This window comes from Colossoma macropomum, unplaced genomic scaffold (genome assembly GCF_904425465.1).
Source record: "Colossoma macropomum unplaced genomic scaffold, Colossoma_macropomum, whole genome shotgun sequence".
In the NCBI taxonomy this organism is placed as follows: Eukaryota; Metazoa; Chordata; class Actinopteri; order Characiformes; family Serrasalmidae; genus Colossoma; species Colossoma macropomum.
In genome coordinates this window covers 6,762-25,912 of record NW_023495808.1, presented here as the reverse complement: position 1 = coordinate 25,912, position 19,151 = coordinate 6,762, and the positions used below count along the sequence as shown (strand labels likewise).

Below are 19,151 nucleotides of genomic sequence, written 5' to 3'. Positions count from 1 at the left end.
TATGCATTTAGATGCAAAAAATGTGGTTTTCTCACTGACTAAACCCAGTTACCCAACTGTTGACATTGCTGTTAAAGAGGAATTTCATCGATTTTGCAAAATTACTGCATTAATGAATTGTTGAGATGTAAACAAAGACATTTAGAGTGGGTTGATGTGAAATAGTGCATTGTAGAGACACTTACAAACTATCGTTTTCTTTATTATGAACAAGAGGTAAAACAACCAGTAAAAATACATGTTCTCTGAAGTTTTATATATTTTTATACATAATATTAATCATGGTAAAATACTGGTATATTAAGAAAAAAACGTTTTCTTTGGGTACTGTTTTGCCACACTGGATGAACTTTTAAAATAGGTGGAATTCCCCTTTAAGCATGGTTACATCACCTAGAAAAAAACAAAACAAAAACAAAAACAAAAAAAAAAACATATGTTTGGCAATTTAGAAGCCCTTCACACGAGATGTATATAAGTTATTTCTTATATCAAATATATTGTATTAACGCTTTTCATAAGAAGTTAATGAGTGCAGAAACAAAAATCGAGTGTCACATCACTGACCCATGAACAAATTCCACTGTCCTCCTAAATTTAACCAAATCAATATTTTTTAATGTCAGTGTGGAATGAGTGTTGGAGTTTTAATGTCAGATGTGCAAAAGCTGTTTTGGTACTATAAGGAGCAGCTGGTAATAAAGGTCATAGGCTCATGCTGGTCAGCAACCACAACCAATCCATGTCAAAACACATAAATTCAATTTATTTATGCGCTGTTTACAACAGACATTGTCACAAAACCGCTTAATTGAAATTCAGGTCCAGACCCTAATGAGTAAACTGAATTTGACAGTGACAGAAAACCCCCTAAGAGTGTGAGGATGACATGCTGAAAGCAACCAAGGCTTATAAAGTGCAGCCCATTGTCTTCTACATTCATCCACTCAGCCGTTTTCGGTAGGAAACGAAAGTGGTTTTCCAGTCTCAGCCCTCCAGTCTAACATCCCAAGCTCTGGACATTTTTGTGTTTCTTTAATCTGACACACATGATTCTGCTCATCGGCTAATTATGAAACCCTTCACTGCAGTAGGAGGCTGTTGTGATGGATGTTGTGTTTCTGTTGGATGCCATTGTGACTAAAATGTATGTTATCTTTCTGTAGGAGGTTCTTGTGCTCGATAAGCACATAGTGTATTTGTAGGAGGTTCTTGTGCTTGATGAGTGTATTGTGTTCCTTTTGTTTGATAAGTGTGTTGTGTTTTGTAGGAGGCTGGCTAAGTCCACTCTGCTGCTGATTCCTCTGTTTGGAATCCATTATGTCATCTTTGTTTCTTTAAATGAGTCTCTGGCAGACTACAAGATCTTCTTTGATCTGGCACTAGGCTCCTTTCAGGTATAGGATGCTATTCATGTGTGTCTGAATACAACATCATAGAGCTACAGATATACCTCAGCTGGGCATAGACATGTCTTCCAATATTGAAAATGAACCAATGAAGTTTCTGTTTTTGGAGATATGAAGTTTTGTCCCTACAGTGCTGATTTATTAGTGTGCATAATACTATACATTGTTATAAAGTGCTGCTTGAAAGTTTGCATTTAATGAATTTCTACATGGGTTTGGCCTGAAATATGATCAGATATTCATTTATGTCATAAAATTAGATAAAGAGAACCCGATAAAACAAATCACATACGGTAGTTTTCATTCATTTAATGAACAAAGTTATCCAACATTTTGGTTGGCAAAAGTAGTACATGAACCTCTGGAATAATCAGTTTGGTATAGGGGATAATTCAAGTCAGGAGGTTCAATCAATTGGATGACAATCAGGTGTGAGTATGGCTGACCTTACCCATTTAAAAAACATCAATCTGAGTCTTCATGACCTCAGAAAAAAAATCGTCAATGCTCATTAAGCTAAAAGTGGTTCCAAAACTATTTGTGAAGAGTGTGTATTTCACCGATTTCCACTGGCAGGCAGACAGTGAACAAATGGAGGAAATTCAGTACCATTATTGACCTTCCCAGGGGTGGCCATTCACCAAAAAAATGACTCCAAAAGTAAGCTGTAGAATATTCTGGGATATCACAAAGAACCCCAGGGTAACATCTAAGGATCTGCAGGCCTCTCTTACATTTGCTGATGCCAATGCTCATAAGTTCACCACGAGGCAAACACTAAACAAGAATAGTATGTATAGAATGATAGCATGGTAAAAGCCACTAATCTCCAGGAAGAACATCGCTGCATGTTTAAAGTTTCCTAAAGACCACCTGGATGAGCCACAGGAATACTGAAATAATGTTATGATGACAGATGAGGCAAAAATAGATCTTTACAGCTGAAATGTTATTTTTGGCAAAAACCAAATACTGCATACCAGTATAAGAACCTCATCCCAACTGTGAAACGCAGTGGTGGCAGTATCATGGTTTGGGGCTGTTTTGCTGCTATTAGACCAGGACAGCTTGTCATTATTTAATTATGCTAAAAATTCTAGATTATATCAAGAAATTCTACATGAGAATGTTAGGGCATCTACTGTCTTTCTGCAGGAGCTCAACAGATAATAGATCCTGCAAAAAGACAGTGGCCATAAAAACACCAGTTAGACTACAAAGAATAGTTGAAGCCAAAGAAATGCTGCATTTTGAAATGAGTCACAGTCCAAACCTTAACCCAAAAGAAATGTTGTGGCGGGTCCTGAGAAGTGGTGTTTATATGAGAAAGCCCATCAACATAAAAGAGTTGAAGCAGTTTCGTGAGGAGGAATGGGTCAAGATTCCAAGACCATGTGCAAAGCAGATCAACAGTTACAGAAACTTTGGTTAAAGTCATTGCTGGTCAAGGAGGTCACACCAGTTACTGAAAGCAGAGGTTCACATACTTTTGTGAACAAAGACATTTAATGTTAGATCATTTTGTTTAGTAAATGAATGAAAAATTGTACAATTGTTTGTATTATTTGTTTCTCTGGGTTCTCTTTCTCTATTGTTATGAATAGAGAAATGAAAATAAGATCATGTCACGTTTAACAGCTGAACGGTTCACAAACTTGCAAGCAGCACTGTATATAATTATACATTACATATACATAAGGTCATAAACCATGCTTCTGTCATTTAATTTCCAGTCAAAATGGCCATTAAGTGCAAGTTATTCTTTTTTTTTAGTGTCAGAAAAAAATTGCACAGTAATAACAGAAGCCCCAACAAGTAAATGTATTTTTTTCAGTATTTAGTGTGTCCACCCTGTCCTTTATTATGACTTTCTAAGAGACTTGCTTTCTATAGGGATATTTTTTTTCATACCTGCAAAGTTCAGTCTTCCAAGTAATCCCAAAAATTCAGTAATATTGAGGTCTAGACTATAGAATTCTAGAATTTTTTGGTCGTTTTCGTTTTCATTTTTTGGTTCTAATTCCTTTGCTCAGTAATGGCTTCTTGACAGATACACATCTTCATACACAAACTCATAGTGTTCAGTTGTCTCCTCACAGCGGAAAGATGAACAGAAACAACTGTGGATTTTTTCAGATCTGATACAAGAGTGGAGCTTGATTTTCTCCTCTATCTCAAAGATGAAGGGTTTAAGTAATGTTTACCTGATGGTGACAGTTTTGTTGGTCTGTCAGGTTTTTCATTGTTGTTAGAAGTTCCATTTTGTCTATGTATTAAATTTAGATTTGGAAACTCTTGTTTTTCACATACTTTCCTTTGACTTCTATATTATGCAAGTGGATTATCCTATATCTCATCTCCTCAGAAATATCTCCTAAAAAAATGAATAATTTGTATTTAATGTCTGTTTTGACTGGAAATTAAACAAATGGAGTGGTGTCTGACTTTTGCCCTGTAATTATAATATATTCATTTTATTGTAGTACAATCATAGTTAATAATATAGTTTAATATAAATTATACCCTAGGTTAATATATTAATTACATATTGTTAATAGTCTATAATTTTATATATATATATTTTTTTTTGAATGTATGTTTTAATTTAATATTTAATATGTTTTCTCAGGCTTGATTTATCTCATGCAAACATGAAGATGTTAGATCTTTTTTGTGTGTGTCCACTTGCAGGGTTTGGTAGTGGCCATCTTGTATTGCTTTCTGAACAGTGAGGTAGGCATTTCTTATTAAAACCAGAATCTCAGAGCATGTGTGTGTCTCTGTTTATAACAGTCCTTTTACAATAAACAAGCATTCCATAAATAGAATGCATTATGTCAGACCCGCACTTTAGGTTGGATTGGTGTGTGTTTCCTGTTTCATGTGTCAGGTGCAGTGTGAGCTGAGGCGGAAATGGCAGAGTGTATGTCTAAACTGCCAAATGTGGAACTACACTTCCCAGAATTCCTGTGTGCTCCGGAATGGCTCAGAGACAGTGGTGTCCGAGGGAACGTCCAGGACTGCATCAGCTTTGCAGACAGAAACTACTGTGCTCTGACAGAGATGTTATTTCAGATGTATGTGCGTGTTCTTCAGCTCAGACATGATTGCGGAGGTACTTTTTGTCCAAAACTGTAGGTTGTTCTGAAATGTTTCTTTATTTAAAATCCAGGAAAAGGCATTTGAGTGTACAGTGGATCTAAAAAGTCTACACCCTTACTGAAATTTTAGGGTTTCTGTGATGTAAAGCCAGAAATTCTAAAACATTATGTCCAGAGTTGGGCAAAATACTTTGATATCTGAATACTGTAAACATTATTCTAAATGTATTCAGTAGTGTAATTTCATTACAATGTATAAAAAAGAAACATATTTAGAATACATTTAGAATGCATGCTGATATTGCTTTTATCACCTGCTTCAATCCTCTGCTGCTCCTATAATCCCACTGCTATCTTATTAACTAAGCAAACAGTTCTCCATATCCTAATAACAAAGGCTTATAAATTTAGTGCGTATAAAATAGGTTGCTATGTGATTTTCCATTAATGACATGTATGTAACTTGCCACTAAACGCCTGCATGAGTCCAGTACAACATCGACATTAAACTTATCACTCGTGAACATGTTCACTACTAAGAAGACAATCAATCATTCTTAACACTAACACAATCCATAACACTGAGATTACTAACTGACCATCACATTGATTTATCCATCTACCCAGGCTTTAGCAGAGCTCAGTAAGACTGAGATTAATAACTGACCATCACATTGATTTATCCGTCTACTCAGGCTTTAGCAGAGCTCAGTAAGACTGAGATTAATAACTGATCATCACATTGATTTATCAGTCTACTCAAGCTGTAGCAGGAACTTAAGTGTTTTTTTTTCTGACCTCTTCAAATAATTAATTTTAGGGATTTTAATATAGTTTGTAAACCAGCATTGATGTTTCTTGCGAAGATAGTATATATTTTTAATTCAGTGGGTAAGTATTCTAAAAGTATTCTCCTAAAATGTATAAAGTAACTATATTCTGCATACTACGTTTACAAAATGTAACTCAGACTAAATACAGATACTTAATTTCTGCATTCTTAATATGTATTCCTAAACATTATACCATTTCATCCCAATCCTGATTATTTCAAGAAAAACAATAAAAAGAAAAATAATTGAAAATCTACAATAGTAATTCTTTGTAAACCCAAATTAAAACAACTGTTCCTGTAGCTATTCCTGATGTTTTCATGTTTGCATCCTTCCAGGGTAGCTGTGGTCTGTGAGGAGCTGACAAAACATCTACAGATTAGTCTGTTAAAAGCTAGAGATGAGGAGAATGGTGTAAAAGAATATTAAGAGCATTGGCTTTACTTTACACTCTTAGCAGAAATGTTTCTGCATAGTACTGAAAAAGGGTTCTTTGATATGAAACAATAGTGAAACCCTTTTTGGTGCTATACAGAACCATTTTCAAAGTAAATGAAATATACCCCCCGTTGATGTCAGAGCTATGTGGTCAGGGAGAAAAATGAAAGCTATTTTTAAGAAAAAAGATCCAAGTTTGTTGTAATTTTGCAAAAAATACATTAAATTACTCAAACCCATCGCATGAGACATAGGTTACTGGCCTGAGTTCTAAAAGATATGTTTGGCACAACAATAACAGCTCATTAGCTTAAAGAAACCATAATGACTGTAAAGCATGGTGGTGGGAGCACTGCTTTTCCTCAGTTGGGACAGGAGCTTTAGTCAAGATACATGGGGTAATGACTAGCTCCAGGTATCTAATTATTTTGGTACAGAATGTGCTGGTCAGAAAACTGAAGATGAAGAGGAATTTCCCCTTCTAACATGGCAATGATCCACATTTCACATCCACTCAACAAAAGAATAGTTTCAAAGAGAAGGACCAGTGTCTTAGAATGACCCTGTCACAGACTTGCTATGTCCAGATTTAAAGACTTCTTTACAGAAAGACTTACTGCTGTAATAACTGCAAAAAGCCCTCCAACAAAGTATTAGTTGTGGCAGTGTGCACATTTATGCAACCAGGTTATTATCTGTTTTCTCATTTCAATTACTTTTTCTAAAAAGAATCTATTTGTTTTTCTTTTGAATGTTGTTGGCTGCTAGGTTGCATGAAAGATGGAAAATGATCAGACATTTATCTTGAGTTGAAAAAAACCTGCAATTTCAATAAGAGTATAATTTTTATATCCACTGTATGTACACGTTTATATGTATATTACTGAGTGTAAAATTGTTCTTAACATAATACACACTTAACATAATGCACACACACACTGACAAAGCACAGTAGGCATAGGAAAAAACATGGTTTCTAACAAATTTCTTGATTTATAGTCAAAGTTGTGTTACACTGGTTCTGTTCATTAAGTATATTCACAGCATACTTGAGGTTAGGGAAAGCTTTCTCTCTCCATGTACATTATTATTTTTGTTAGTGTAGCTGTCAATCTGCTGGACGTTTTCATGCCCTTATTGACAGATTAATAGCCCTATAAATGCTGAAAAATGTGAGAGTGGATACGTTGAAAGTTATAGTTGTAAACTGTGCCTATTATGAATATGAAATTGTCCTTACGTCCAGATGGTGACTGATGTCTCACTGATGAGGCAACATGGTTGTCTAGTGATGTCAATTTTGTATGGAATATAATATGAATATATAATGTATGGAAATATTCAGCTGTTGTGTCATGTGAATTGTCTGCAGTTTGATGTTCATCATGACAATACAACCAAAGCTTCTTAAATCAAATCCTTGATTAATATATGATTTTATATAACCTGCTTAATTGTGCAACCTTGTTACTGACCCTCTAGTTTGTAATATTTATTAATGTAGTTCAGAATATATTTTGTTTTCATACCCTTATGTTTTTGCCTTATTTTTTTCATATGTGAGTTAGCATTTCTGTAAGTAATATTCTGTATTCTTTACTCTGCAGTACTTTTGAAGGTCTTCTAAGTGTTTTGCAAGCTTCAATTGTAATTTTGAGATTTAGGGGCTTTTCTCACTCATCTCACTCAGAAATCTTTGTCTAAGTATATACATGGTCAAAACTCTTTGACTTTTGACTTGCTTTGTCTTGTCTCATTTCTTGCAGAAACATATTCTCGTTATTCTCCATGTTTTTCATGTTACAGAAAGAAAACTGCTTGATATGTAGTATTGTTAAGTACGCAAGTAATAAAGCTAGGGAGTAAAGCTTCACCTGTTTCACATAACATGCCAGTTGTGGACAATGTACACAACTCCTGTACTGCTGTTTGAAAACTTTTTGTAAAATATAACGAGATAAGAAGTTAAGGGGTTCATCAAACTCCAACTTCTTAGTTTGGTCAAAGGTTCTCCTAACTCACATTTTTTAGTTCTGCATCGCACGGAGTCCCACAAGGCATTTTCTGCTTTTTGGCTCCCAGCTATGGATGGCTGTGACATCGCTGGTGTTCAAACTCACAATATCTTGATCTTGAGTGATGCAACTGTCCAACTGCTCACCCCAACATCCTTATACTCCTTATACCTCATATTAACTCTATATCAGTCACATTTTGAATACATAACCTAAAGCAGCAAACCTATACATCACAACTTAACAATAAACAACAGGCACCGTTGTTTGAGCTGGGCTACTTTGCCTTTTAACGTTACTCACTCCATAAGTTGTCAGTACAAAAATAAAGTACAGTAGTTTCAGTACAAAATATGAACAGTGCAAAATGAATAAAACTTGCAACTGCTACATAAATCCTTTGTTAAATGAGCACAGAACTCCTTAGAACCAGACTAGGTAGCAACCATTTCAAACCTCATTGTATGCTGCAGCTACATCAAAGGAATTTGAAATGAATTTGTTTGTGCAAATAAAACTGTCCAACAATTGACTTTGTTTTAGCATGTTATAAAATAATAAATCGTTATGATGCTTAAAACTGCATAGATCTGTAGTATAGCAAAATGTGCCATGCGGCATTTGAGGAATCTAAATCATAAGGGTGTCTCCTCAACAATAAAACACACTAAACCTTAAAACCTTTAAAATTTCATACACATACTAGTTCCATATCTCCTCAGACATGAGGCTACATGTAACATGAGGTAAGCAGCCAGAGACTCTTTTGATGAGGGTGGGAACTGTGTATTCCCTGAATCAAATAATAATAGTAGTAGTAATAATAAGTGTAGTGTTTACTGTAAATGCTAACATGATCGTGCTCTATTTTTTAAATAAAAACAAGAGGTTAAAGTATATATATATATTTTGGCAAGTGTCATTTGGTCCATGACTGAAGTCGTTCCTTTGAATCTATTTATGAGGTATCTCCTGTTTAGACCAACATATGACAACAAAAATGTAACATAATTACCTGACGCTGTATCCACACACACACCAAGAAGAGAACATATTTCAGGTTGTTTAAAACCACGGGCAAAAAGCAAAGAAATAAGTTCATCTATAACACAATAAGGCTGCAATGTAGATGGATTGTGCAGGTTTATTAAATCTGAACAAATTAACTGACACATTTAAGTATTTAGATGTTTAATTAGAACACATTACCAACCCTGGTTCTTAAGTCCTACACACTTTAATTTTGTATGTACTCTAACAAACACTTAAATTTAGGAAGAATAAGTAGCTTATTAGCTGGAACAAGATGTGTTCGAAGCAGGTAAACTACTGTACAGAATCAGAGTTGGAACTCACTGAACTAGAACAAGCTAAATTGGCTAAAACTGGCTTTAAAAAGTTAATACAAAGCAGCCTTTCATAGACAAGCTGCAGGTTTTACCCCATCCTTATGGTAGTTTGCTAGCTAACTAACTAACTATCTGACTAACTAGCTAACTATCAAAAAACTGATTTTTGTGGATACTTCTCTCCATCTTCACTGGCACTGCAACACACACATAGACACACATTAGCTTTAGAGATGTATTTGTCTAGCGTCTTCTTATTGCATGGGTAGTTATGTCGTATTACCACGTATGTTTTGCTAACGTGATGCCCATGTTGTTTAAACCTGCTGACACTCAATAGCGCCACCTCATGGTTTTGGGTTTTATTTTTTACGTGTCAGTTTTTTTTTTTTATCTGTTGTAGATGACGTTCTGTTCTAGATTGTTCATTGAGACGTTCAATGTATCTGTTCTAGATCGTTCATTGAGACGTTCAACGTATCTGTTCTAGATTGTTCATTGAGAGGTTCAACGTATCTGTTCTAGATTGTTCATTGAGATTTTTTTTACAAGGGTTTTAAAAGTCAATATCAGACAAGCCTAGACGGGATATGGCATGTCCACACACAGTGTTAAATACTGATAGATGATTCAGAAAGCTTTTGGACACAAAGTCTTTCACTACATTCATAATGCAGACAGACCAAGCTAAACATAATTTTTGTAGAGACTTTATAAAGATCTATAAAGTGCTGTGGTTAATAGAAATAGGGCAATGAACAGAGCATTTTCTTCTTAATTGAGATTAAGAAATTATTTATCAAACTGTGAGTCAAACTGCAATGTGGGTTTTGAATGTAGTTTTCATATTCAAATATGAATGTGAAAAATATTTACAGAAAGAAATAGCAAGCTGTCCTACATTATAGAGAGCTTTCACACTGAGAGATCAGAGCTTTCTGGATTCTGTGAATTGGGTGGGGAGAAAAAAACATACTGTATGAGGCTGCCAGAGACAGACATTATGTTTGGTAGTCATCTGTGTGTGTGTGTGTGTATGTGTATGTGTGTGTGTATGTGTGTATGCGTGTGTGTGTGTGTGTGTGTGTGTGTGTGTGTGTGTGTGTGTGTGTGTAGCAGATTACATGAAGTAATATCATTATGATATGATCTTTCACCTTTAATCTGATTATCTGGAACTGGGCAGCAGTTCACCAAGGTCAAACAAAGTCACTGCAAGCACACGCAACATACACACACAACCCGTCCCCAACCCAAACACACACACAATGGCTCGCTACAGGGATTCTGGTTCAGAGATTGCTTAGATGAGGATGGTTCTTGTTCTGTGAAGTCAGAAAGTTAAAGTAATAAGAAACAATCATGAAAAAGTTGAACCTATACCTGTATTTTTTATATATATTGTAGTGTGTTCAAGAAATGTTTATATGCTAGTTTTTGTTCAGTGTTCTTCAGCATTTATTTACTGGGTTTATTTTGCTAAGGACTCTTATTGTAGAGGGCATCTCTTTTAATTGCAGTGAATGCTAGAATATAATAGATTGTAAGCAAATCATTGTTGAAATTCTAAAATTCTGGCAAGATCATATTTTCAGTGTACAATGTTTCAGTTTGTACATTCAGGCTACAGTGACACCTGCTGGATTTAGAAGTCATTGCACAAGTCTCCCATTAGCACTGCCGTTAAAGGGAAATTCCACCAATTTTGATACATTTCTGCATAATTCATTTGTTGAGATGTAAACAAAGTCATTCAGAGTGGTTTGAATGTGCAATATTTACATTAAGGGGCAGGTTCACCACAGAGCTATGACAAGTTTAATGATATGGAAGTACAGTAATGCTTATCTGAGTGCCAGTATTCTCTAACAAAAATCAGGGAGCTTAAAGCCTCAGACTTGTTTGTTATGGTGAGTACTGGCAGTGAATGAGGAAGGGAACACTGGTATTCTAACAGTTTGTCCTACCCATCCAGTGGTCCTACTGAGCATATGCATATCATTACTATAGCGTAGTAACTTGTTTCAAAGGTTTATTGTGTTTTTAATGTTAATTTCATATGGACTCAACACAAAGCTTAAAATTATTCCTTACTCCCTGAGAAGGTGATTTGGGTGATCAAAATATCCTAACTATACTTTTATGCTGGTAATGTTTCCTTATAAGGAGATAAGGAGATTGTACGCAGCTTGGTTTAAGCCTTACTATTAATACCTTGTTACAGCGTACTGGATATGTATTGGACTTCAGGAATGAACATACTTAAAATTGTGGTTAACTTTGGAAGATTTATGGTTCTTTTTTGAAGGGTGATTTTGAGAACATGTGTGTATGCAGTGTTATATATGCAATGTTGATAATGGGGAAATAGTGGTAAATCTGAAAATGTATGTTTTCTTTGGGTACTATTTTGCCTTACAACACCCCACATGTACCTCTCTTCAAAGGGTTTTAAAAGTATGTTTTAGGCCAAAATCTCATCTCAAAACTAAGTGGGAGCTGGATGGGCACAATTAATTTTTTATTGGTTGACACATATATTAAATTTTAAGCATGTCTGATAGCAATACCATTTTTAAACTGACCAGGAACAGCCTTGCTGTTCACAGATCAGTCAAGCCTAAGGGTTCCCAGCCACAGGTTGTGGCTGGCTTCCAGTAATGGCCTATTAAGTATCCCACCACACTATTAGGACCCAATGGAGGCTGACTTTTTTAAAATTCTCAATTTTGAATCGAAGTTGTTTTTATTTTCCAAAGTAAAGGTTAGGTTCAAACCCTGATTACAACTTCTATTGTCAGTTAGTTTTCAATACAAGCCCTGACCAAGCCCCAACATTTTAGTTTCTGAAATGAGACCAGACCAACGATTCTCATAGATTTGTATATACTGGCTGAAGCTGGTAGCCAATACAGGACCTTCAAAGTAATTCAGTAGAATATATAACCGAGTACATGCAGACGTCCTATGTTCTGTCTTAAGTCTTCTGCTTAGTCCCACAACATAAACTCCTTTTCACTGTACCCACAGTTTAGTTTCAAAATAAAAGTTTTGGTTGAAAAGCTTTGAACTGCTCACAATACTGCATGGTCTCCCATGCAGCCACTGACCAGCAGCAGCCTTGCTTAGCTTCAGAGATCAATAAAGCCTAAGGGTTCCCAGCCCCATAGAGCCACTGGTTGTGGCTGTTTTCCAGTCTTGGCCATTTAAAGTATCCCACCATTCTATTAGGGCTCAATGGAGGCTGACTTTTTCAAGGGTCTTAATTTTGAATCAAAGTTATTTTTATATCAAAGTAAAAGTTATTTTCAAAAACTGATACTTTATAGGCCCACCATATAGGTGCACAATTGCATGCTATAGCCCACATGTTGTCATGCACAATCTGTCAGCTGTCTTTAACCCCTGTAATTATTGGTCAGTTTCTGGGACTGCTGTTGATCAGACAGTGGTAGATCAGTACAGTAAAGACACTGATATACTGGCATGGTGGCCCTAACAGTGTTTCTGGATTTTTACACATCAAGACTTCTGCTGAGTTGAGAATAGCCCGCCATCCAAAAAATATTCTTGTTCAAAATTATTAAAAAACTGACCAGTTATGAAGAGCTAGAGGATGGCTAACACATGCATTCCATTTAATATAGTAGTATCATGTCTTGATAAGACTTTATACATGATTCAGCCATATGTAAAAGTTTGAATATCCTTGTTCAGTTGAGATTTTGGTAATTTTCTAAGTGAAAACAAGGTAACACATCTACAGGAAACAAAACTACAGGCTATTTTTTCTGCAGTTTTTAGCACTTCATTTCTATTTTTTTGCTGAGTTTGCTGTACTGAAATAAAATAAAATAATATAGCTATTTTGCACATTAAAAAGAAAAATGTTTCATTAAATTCAGCAAATAAACAGTAACTGTATATTAAAATGTGCAGAAATGTGTTTTCTGTGGAGAATGTGTACTTATTTTCAGTTAGAAAAGCAACAAAACGCAACTTGACGAGGGGCACCCAAACTTTTGCATCTGAGTATGGTATAAATTTTTCAGTATCTTCTTTGAATTCAGAACCTACTGTGAATCATCTACTGCGAGTCATTCAGTATCTACTATGAATAATTTGGTAACTACAGTGAATTATTAGGTAACTATTATAAATTAACTATTATAAGTGACTGCCATGAATTTTTTTGTGACTACTCTGAATAATTCAGTAACTGCTAAGAATTATTCAGTATCTATTATGACTTGTTCAGTAAATACTATGAATGATGCAGTAACTTATATAAATCGTTCAGTAACTATGGCAAATGTGTCACAATATTAAGCTCAAAATATGACAATAAAGACCCTGTACAGTTGTAATGATGAAGACTTGTTTAACAGAAGATTGTCAAAAAAATACACTTTCAAAAACAGGAAAAATCTGTGTCTTCAGTCCCCAAATGGTTATTATGTGTTGTTAAAAGCAATTGGGTTTGTATTGTAATGAACCATAATCTCGAAGTCAGATCCTGGAGGGCCAGAGCTCTGCATAGTTTTGCATTTTTTCTGCTTTTACACACTCATTGTTTCACCTCATTGTTTCATTATGATACTGAATATCATTCAACTGAATCAATAAGTCAACATTCATCAATTGATCAGCTGATAAAATACTTTTAAAACTAAAAATCAATTAATAATTCAATATAAGAAACAATCACATAGAACTGCAATTTGATAATATTAAATGTTTAATGTTTAGTAAAAGCAAATCACTACACAGAATAATGGTGAGGAACCATGCACCAACATTTTTGTAAAATTAAAAATAATAATTAACAATAATTATAATTAACAATAGTAATAATAATTAGCAGACTTTCCGTTTATAACAGAGGAATCTAACTACTTAAAATGTATATTTCAGTGGTTGATCTGTAAACAAAGTCATTCAGAGTGGTTTGATATAATTAGGTTCTTTGTAGAGGAACTTACAGACTCAGATTCCTTTACAGTCGTATTGACAGGAACCAGGGGTCACAATGTCTACAATGTGGACACAGTCATATTATTTACTATACAACTCCAGTAAACACATCTTCTGAAATTTTATAGGTAATACTTACATAATGGTAAAACCAAATGGGTGCCTTGAACATTCATGAACTAGATTAATAGATTATCCAGGATTGATACAGTCATGAACTGGATTAACTGAACATTCAGGATCTATAAAGTTGTGAACTGGATTAACTGGCTAACCAGGATCAATACAGTTGATAATATGTCTAACTATCTATCCAGGAACACTACAGTAATAAACAGGATTAACTGGCTACCCAGGACTAGTTCAGTCATGAACTGTATTAACTGATTATCCAGGATCAATACAGTCATGAACAGGATTAACTAACCATCCAGGGATCAATACAGTCATGAACTATATTAATTGATTATGAAGGGATAAACACAGTCATTAACTAGACTAACTGTATCCAGGAACAATAGAGTCAAGAACTGGGTTAACTAACTATCCAGGATTAATTCTGTCATGAAATGGATTAACTGACTATCCAGAATAAATACAGTCATGAACAGGATTAAGTGATTATCCAGGATCAATGCAATCAGTAAATGGATTAACAGGCTATCCAAGATTAATACTGTCATGAACTAGATTAATTGACAACCCAGGATCAGTACAGTCAGATACTGGATTTACTGACTTTTCAGGATCAACGCAGTCTTGAACTGGATTGAATGACTCTCCAGGATCAATACAGTCATGAACAGGATAGAATGACTATCCAGGATCAAGACAGTCATGAAATGGATTAAGTGTTTATTTGGGATCAGTGCAGTCTAATATGATTAACTGGCTATCCAAGATTAATGCAGTCATTAACTAGATTAACTGACTATCCAGGATGAATACAGTCATTAACTGGATTAACTATCCTGGATCAATAAAGTCATGAACTGGATTAAGTGATTATCTAGGATCAATGCAGTCAGTAAGTAGATTAACAGGCTATCCAATATCAATACAGTCATGAACTAGATTAATTGACTATCCAGGATCAGTACAGTCAGATACTGGATTTACTACAAGCAGCTCATCAAGCAGTGCAAAGTACTATTAAGTTTGCTAGCATGCTAACTAAATACACTCTAGTTAGCTCATAAGTGGATCAATTAGGTGTTTGTTGATGTTGTCATACATATCCCTAAAAAAATTACAGTTTTACTGTTAACCTAGTTTTAACATAACCTAACTAGCCGGTTAGCAATGCCACATGGTAAGGTAACTGACTAGCCTCAATGAGAATCTCAACAATATCTATCCACACTATATATCTGTCAGTAGATAAAATGACTTTGGTAAAATTTTGTACCCATTTGTTTTATCCTGATATATTTAAGTATTGAAATAGCTCATAAACAATGTATTTGTTTACGTTACCTGTTGCTCTGCACGAGCAGGAGCTGCACTGGTAGGCGCAGGCTGATGATGTCACAAATCATTGATTGGATAATAGCTGTGTTTATCCAGGAAAAGAAAATAAATGATTATCCAGGATGAGGTGCCACTTATGAAAATCACGTCGTGCTGCATTTCATATTCAAGCAAGAAAAAAACTGTTCATGTTTTGATCCAAGCAGAGTGACATTAAGTCGTGTTTTCATCCACTACAATTATGCACAGAAAATTTAGGTGACATAGGCTACCATGATTAGGGGCTGCAACAAAACAAGCAAAATGCAGAGATTTACCTTGGTTTTTGATTTCAGTAGAATTATCTTTATAGCTGTTTGCCATCTTTTTATGACCGTGTTGTTTGCAGCAGGACAAGCGATGGGCCACCTAATGAGGGCTGAAATTTCCATGTCACTCCAATGAGGCAAACACAGCAGACAATTCTAGGAGCACACTGCATAGAGCCATTTTTCAAAAGAGCTTTGATCAGGCATTTCAGAATGTCGAAAGCAATGGTTAAAAATCTGTGCACCCTGACCGGACAATCTGTAGGACTCACGGATTAATGTGATTTATGGCTTGATATGTCATCATTTATTCAAAAATCCCCTTTTCCATCACTCTTTTTTCACCTTTTGACTACAGCGATATTCTAACTTTTCCACCTCGTGCTAGTGTACTTCTTGCTTGATATTTGGATGTTTTTGAATTGCGTTTTTTTCCACATTTTCAAAATTCACAAAAAACTTGTGGATGGAAACCCTTTACAGACTAATTCATGATCAGTTATTTCACAATAACTGGCAGGGCAGACCCTTGGCACGGTTTCTGGGGCCCACCTGTACCCTGTTTCAAGCCATCCTCACCTCAGCTATGCTTTTTACACTGTAACCACCCACACCAATCAGTGCTTAACATGTATTAAAACATAAATACACAAAGAACGGAGCATCAATACATAGCATTAAAGTGGACTTGATCCCATAAATATTTGTGTAATCAAATGATTTGGCGTAAACAGCGTTATTCTGAATAGTCTGATGTGAAATGCTTTGTTCTAGAGGATTGTTCACAGTTGAGCTGATAGGAACCATGTCTGAAGAGTTTAAAGCATCGAAAAGCTATCTCAAAGAAGTTGTCACTTGTCATGGTTGTGAATATGCTGGTTGATTCCTAAGACATACATAGTTTCAAGATAATTTTGCCTAAAATGTGTTTTTTAAAATTTAATTTATGCCAAGGAGGTACAGGCAGGACAGTGTAAGGCAACATAGCTCCCAGAGATTTTTTCAGATTTAGCATTCACAGATACATGTAGGTTCACTGGAGGATTGTATATATTGTGACCCCTGGTTCCTGTCACCACTGAGTTGTTAAGTTTCTCTACAATGAACCATTTCACCCCTTGAATTTCACAGTTGAATGACTTTATTTAAATCTCAAAAACAGAATTATGCATAATTTTAATGTGTGTGTGTGTGTGAGGCAAGCTTGATTTCTATCCTGATTATAAGTAGATCATGTAAATATTTGCCTTTGTATTTCCATTTTTAAGCCACATAAACATGAAGAGAGAAGTTTTGCATTAGTTTTTCAAATTTCCTTGTAATGACTTTGTTATTTATATCCACCATATTTGACTATTCATTGGTGGTGGTGTAGGTGAAGTAGGTGAAAAGAGCTATATCTCAGAGTTCAATGTGTACAAAGATGGTCTTCTTAACAGAGCCAAAGTATTTTAAAGATTGCCCAGTTGTTTCTGTGATGGAACCTCCCTTACTGTATTACAGTACAGCTCCTCTAACATAATGCCGGTGTGCACAACTGCATACATTTTCACAAATTATCTTTGGCCAAAGAAAAACAAGGATCTCTAAAATTGTAACTTTACAGAACAGGGCAAAAACGATCTTTAATTTCAATGTAAGTTAAAGTAAAGAGATTTCGCTCGAAGCATTTTGGAGCTATTGGTCTATTAATCATGAAATTTTCACACAATTTAAAGTGGGCTCAAATTATGTAGACAATTAAAAATCACATTTTTTTTTAACAGTGACAAAACGTCATATTATTCTGTAATTTTGTGTGTGTCTTCAGACCTGCATATGAAAAGATATTGATACATCTCTATAGCTCCTTTCACATCGTTATATAAGTTTATTATATAACAAGATGACAAGAAAATACTATATAAAGAACTGTTCAATAGAGGCAAGGAAAAAAACAGATAAAACACAGATGAGGGGCATGGCAAAAAATGGCGGAGTAAGGGAGGAGCAGGAAATCCAAAACAAAAACACATGGCCAGAGACATCAGGGAAGGAAAACAAGAAGGGAAAATAGACAAAGACAAGGGCAATGCAAGACATGCACCCTGGCAGGTCACCAGTCCATCGCAGGGCAGACAGGCAGATACATCCACACACACAGTCACTCACACCTAGGGGCAATTTAACATGTCCAATTGGCCTGACTGCATGTCTTTGGACCGTGGGGGGAAACCGACCTAAACACAGGGGAGAACATGCAAACTCTACACAGAAAGGACCCTGGTCACCCGGCCGGGAATCAAACCCAGGCCCTTCTGCACCACCGTGCCGCCCCACACAGAAACAACTGCACATTAATCTTTAGTTAAATATTTTGTTCTGTTTTGGTGATGAGGCCATCTTTGTATACATACAGTTTTGAACATAAATGTGATGTTTTTTCAGGAGGTCATCTTTTTTCAGACAGGTGTTCTGTCATAAATTGTAAGGAATTATATGTTTATTTCATACAAAAAGTATATACTTACATTTAACTATCAATTAAAATCCTTTTTTTTCACACCTTTTGGATCTGACTGAAACTAGAGCTTTAGGGATGAGATGTAGTATTTCACTTTATCTCTTGTTGAAAGTTATCTCTGGGATGACCCCTCACCTCCCAACCATCTGGTTATGTTTGCATGAAAAGGAACAAACAATGCAAATGAGGAACAATGTTTTTTATGTTTTGAATAATTCCTGGTGCTGGTACTGTTTTAAGCTGTAAAATAAACCAGCCATCGTTTGTCTTACTGTGTTGAGACAGAGGAGAAGTACTGGATGATCAGTAGAAAATGGGGCAGGCTGTGTTTTTAATACTGCTAGTTTCAGGTTAGTGTGTTATATGCCTATATACATGTGTTTGCATGTGTTTTATGTGTGCTTGAATGTTTTTAAGTGTACATGCAGGTGTTTAATGCGTTATATCTCTTTTAAATCTCTTACTGTAGATCTGCTGGTCATCTCTTCACCTCTCTCTTGTCAGTACCACTATGTGAATGAGAGTAAGACCTGGTTTGAAGCTCAGAGCTACTGCAGAGAGGGGTACACTGACCTGGCTACTGTGGACAGCATGGAGGAGATGATAAAGCTGATAGTAAAAGTAGATCCTAAGTACAGAAGCGCTGTATGGATTGGACTTACAAGAGGAAAGCAGACTGCCTGGGGCTGGTCTATTGGAAATAACACCTTCTCCAAGTACACTAACTGGGTCAGTGGGCAGCCAAATGGAG

General features: G+C 35.6%; 1 protein-coding gene across 1 annotated transcript in view; it reads left to right on the top strand.

Moving 5' to 3' along the window:
* Positions 1 to 5,162, top strand: part of LOC118803043 (vasoactive intestinal polypeptide receptor 2-like) — a 33,281-nt gene extending 28,119 nt beyond the window's left edge. Inside the window, exons 11-13 of the mRNA XM_036563539.1 lie at positions 1,271 to 1,397; positions 4,101 to 4,142; positions 4,300 to 5,162. Of these exons, the coding sequence (XP_036419432.1) occupies positions 1,271 to 1,397; positions 4,101 to 4,142; positions 4,300 to 4,467 (337 nt within the window). The 3' untranslated portion in view covers positions 4,468 to 5,162. The remainder of the gene's footprint in view (positions 1 to 1,270; positions 1,398 to 4,100; positions 4,143 to 4,299) is intronic.
* The last annotated feature ends 13,989 nt before the right edge of the window (positions 5,163 to 19,151 follow it).